This window comes from Octopus bimaculoides, chromosome 25, assembly GCF_001194135.2.
Source record: "Octopus bimaculoides isolate UCB-OBI-ISO-001 chromosome 25, ASM119413v2, whole genome shotgun sequence".
In the NCBI taxonomy this organism is placed as follows: Eukaryota; Metazoa; Mollusca; class Cephalopoda; order Octopoda; family Octopodidae; genus Octopus; species Octopus bimaculoides.
The window spans coordinates 20,739,816-20,743,586 of record NC_069005.1 but is presented as its reverse complement, the minus strand read 5'-3'; the positions used below and the strand labels follow the sequence as shown (position 1 = coordinate 20,743,586).

General features: G+C 34.4%; 1 protein-coding gene across 4 annotated transcripts in view; it reads left to right on the top strand.

Annotated features, from left to right (window-relative positions):
• Window positions 1-3,771, top strand: part of LOC106875168 (leucine-rich repeat-containing protein 71) — a 53,274-nt gene that overhangs the window by 13,074 nt on the left and 36,429 nt on the right. For all 4 annotated transcript variants that reach the window (XR_008266759.1, XM_052976694.1, XM_052976693.1 and 1 more), the window contains exon 5: window positions 1,750-1,825. Coding sequence is in view for 3 of the 4 variants with exons in the window: in XM_052976694.1 (XP_052832654.1) it covers window positions 1,750-1,825 (76 nt within the window). In the remaining variant the exon portion in view is untranslated. The remainder of the gene's footprint in view (window positions 1-1,749; window positions 1,826-3,771) is intronic.

The following is a 3,771-nucleotide window of genomic DNA, read 5'->3' as shown; positions in this document are numbered from 1 at the left end:
TTTGATGGGACAGACTTTATTGTTACTGGTGTTTTCCCTATCTTCCTGTAGAAATTTTTGGGGTTATTTTTGAACATGTTATTATCTCGGAAGAATCTAACACGCTTTTCATACCTTGCTATGCGGGCAGCTTTAGCACATACCTTTTGCTTGATGGTTTCTATGGTGGCATCAATGTCAACTATGGTTTTCATATTATATTTTTTCTTTAGTTTATGGGTCTTTGTAGGTTTGATACTCTTGTCTTATTATTATTATTATTATTATTATTATTATTATTATTATTATTACAGTAGCCATCAGCTTCACCATCGCCATCATGGACATCAACATCACAAACACCATTATCATTAACATTATTGTCAACATCATCAGCACCACAGCCAATACCACCATCAGCACAATCATAACATCCACTGCTTCCATCATCATAACTTCTTGACAGCTCATACAAAAAAAGAAACAACACCCAACAAAATATCAGACATTACACATTCTCTACACAATAGATGAAACCCGAAAAATAAAATAATTTCTTAGCGAGTAGAGACATGTGTGGCCTTCTATGAAAAACCTTGCCCAAGCCCACATCTTGGAGAGTAAAATTTCAGATGCAGACACGTGATCAGCTCTGGTCACTAGAGACCTTGGATTATCTCAAGACATTTAATAAAAGATAAGCTTTGTTTCCTATATATCAAGGTATGAATTTCATTTAAGCAGGGAAATGTCAGATGCACATTACTGACAGTCTTCAAGAAAAGTGAAACATGTCTCTCATTCTCATGAATGACTGCAGCAACAATGTTCATCTAGCTCCAGTATATATATGTATATATATAATCATCATCATCATCGTTTAACATCTGCTTTCCATGCTAGCATGGGTTGGACAATTTCACTGAGGACTGGCGACCCAGATGGCTACACCAGGCTCCAATCTGATTTGGCAGAGTTTCTACAGCTGGATGCCCTTCCTAATGCCAACCACTCCGAGAGTGTAGTGGGTGCTTTTACGTGCCACCTGCACAGGAGCTAGTCCAGCGGCACTGGCAATGATCTCGCTCGAATGTTTTTTCACATGCCACCGGCACAAGTGCCAGTAAGGTGACCACATATATATATTGTGTTTTTAACACAAGTCTAGGAAGAGATGATTCTATCTCAGACAATTTCACAGCTTTATAGCTTCTAATTGTACACATACATTTAGTACGATACACAGGTGACAATTTTAGTTTAATGTTTGCATTAAATTAAAATTGCCATCTGTTTCATTTACTTACACCAAGTATTTCCTATATCCTGGCAAATTTCTACAATACCAGTGAATGTTTAATCACAGTTTCCAATATATTCAAAGCATGAATTTCATTTAAGCTAGTGATTATTAGGTGCATAACATTGACGATCCTCAACAAAGGTGAAATGCCACTGTTGTTCCTGTGAGTCTTGCATTGATAGTGTTCATCTCACTCTGATGTCTAGTGTGCTTTTAATACATTAAGTCTATGAAAAGATTTTTATCTCTGATAATTCCACTACATTATGCCTTTTAGCAGTGTATATACATTTAATCTGATACACAGATAGCAATAAACACAATTTTTGTAAGGTGTTATTTTAGTCTTCATTGTTTGATGTAAAAAGTTGAATTATTTTTGCTTATATTTTTACTGTATATTGTTTTGACCATTATATGAAACCATATTTTCTCTGACTCCCTTTAATTTAATTAATTATTGACAGGTTGGAAAGTTGATGAGAAATACCTAAAGATATTTCAGAAATGTTGGGTCTCCTTGGAAAAATTAAATCTTATCAGGTGATGTTGTGTTTTTAATTATACAGAGTAACTCACAGAGAGCAAAGCATGATGTTCTGCCCAAAGTTTATTGTATTCTGGGAGTAATGACCAGCCATAGCTTGAAAACCAGAAAAATGGTGATGGTTGTGGCTAGAATGCATTTGATAATAGGTCTCCTTGGTCAAAGTTGAGTTGAGGTTAAACAAAAGTGACCATCTACCACTAGAGCCAGTAGTTATGGAAGGATTTGAAGGAGATTTAGTTGCTATATCTATTACATTGACCAACAATAAAGTAGTACTCACTTTGACTAGAATGTGTGTGTGTGTGTTCATTCATTTTATGTTCATTTTTCCATGATGCTCTAGGAAGACTTATTCATTGATAATAGACTTTATTTACAGCTTTATTATATTTCAAGCATCTCATCAAGTGACTCCTGATGGATCAGAGGCTTTCTCATTCTTCATATTCTTAATTACTTTATCTACCATACTGCTATTAACTAGAATGGTTGGTTCTTCTGTTGGGTCACATCGAGAAAACTTTCTCCCATGCATTCTCCACATTTATAAGCCTTTAACTGTAGCACTTCCATCCCTTTTTCTTTTCAGAAACACTAAGTGCAAGTGTATCCTTCTCCATCCATTCATCCATACACCTACAACATCTTGATTCTCTCTGATAAACTATCTTGCAACCCAAAACATTTCATGCTGCTGATCCTTATACTGTAGAACATTGGCAAACTGGCGACAAAAAATGGTGCCTTTACATCAATATGAAGCAGTGTAAGGAATGGCTTAGCCCCGGTAAACAAGCGACACCATGCATGAAACAAGATCTTCATCCACATAAAACGATGTTGTGCATATGGTGGGACTAGGAAGGGATTATCCATTACGAATTGCTTGAACGGAAGCAAACGGTCAACACGGAACTCTATATTCAACAGATGAAACGACTCAACATGGTTATTCAAGAGAAAAGACCTAATCGTCAGCATGGAGTTCTTCTGCTGCACGACAACGCCCACCCTCATATTGCCAATATGACCAAGGAAGCCATTCAAACGCATGGCTGAGAAGTGCTACCACACCCGCCGTACTATCCTGATTTAGCACCAACGGATTTCTACCTCTTTTGATCTCTTTCAAATGCTATGCGCGGAGTTTCATTCAATACTGATGCAGAATTGAGAGCTTGGTTGGATCAATCTTTCAAGTGGAAATCGGGTGATTTCTACCAACGAGGTATTGAAAATCTTGTTGAACAATGGGAAGAAGTTGTAAACAACAAGGGTGAATACATTATTGATTAATTAGTTGTTATTTTTTATTAAACCTTTTAAAAAATTTTAATTAAAAAAAACGGCGGGAACTTAGTTGTCAACCTAATATATATGAAATACCAAATGATTTCACTTCTCTATTCCCGTAATTCAATAAGCTGTCTATTGTTTTTTTTCATATATCACCATTTATCATATTTTTGCATGGGTATGTCTGCATTAACATTATTGTTATTTATATTAATTTATGACAATAGTTACTTTTATAACTGTATATATTTTCATATTATGTATTAATTTTAATGGTACACTGTATTTTTCCTGTTTGATTATTTAATGTTTTCATTATATTTTCAATATGATATGTACCTTCTTCCTTGATGATACTCTGGCTTATAATAATTAACCAAATTGATTTAGTTAAATTAAATTTGATTGATTTTATACTATAAGCAATGAACTGAAACAACTGTAAGTCTTGTCAATGTATTAATAAATTCTTATTAATCTTATCTCCATCTCCTCTCTTGGTTTTTATGATAGTAATATATATGTGTATCCCTATATTATAAGGTATTCAACCAGTCTAATCTTGGATATTTCTATCCCTCTGAGGTTTATGTATCCTCACTTGTACTTAAATATATATATGTATATATATATATATATATAT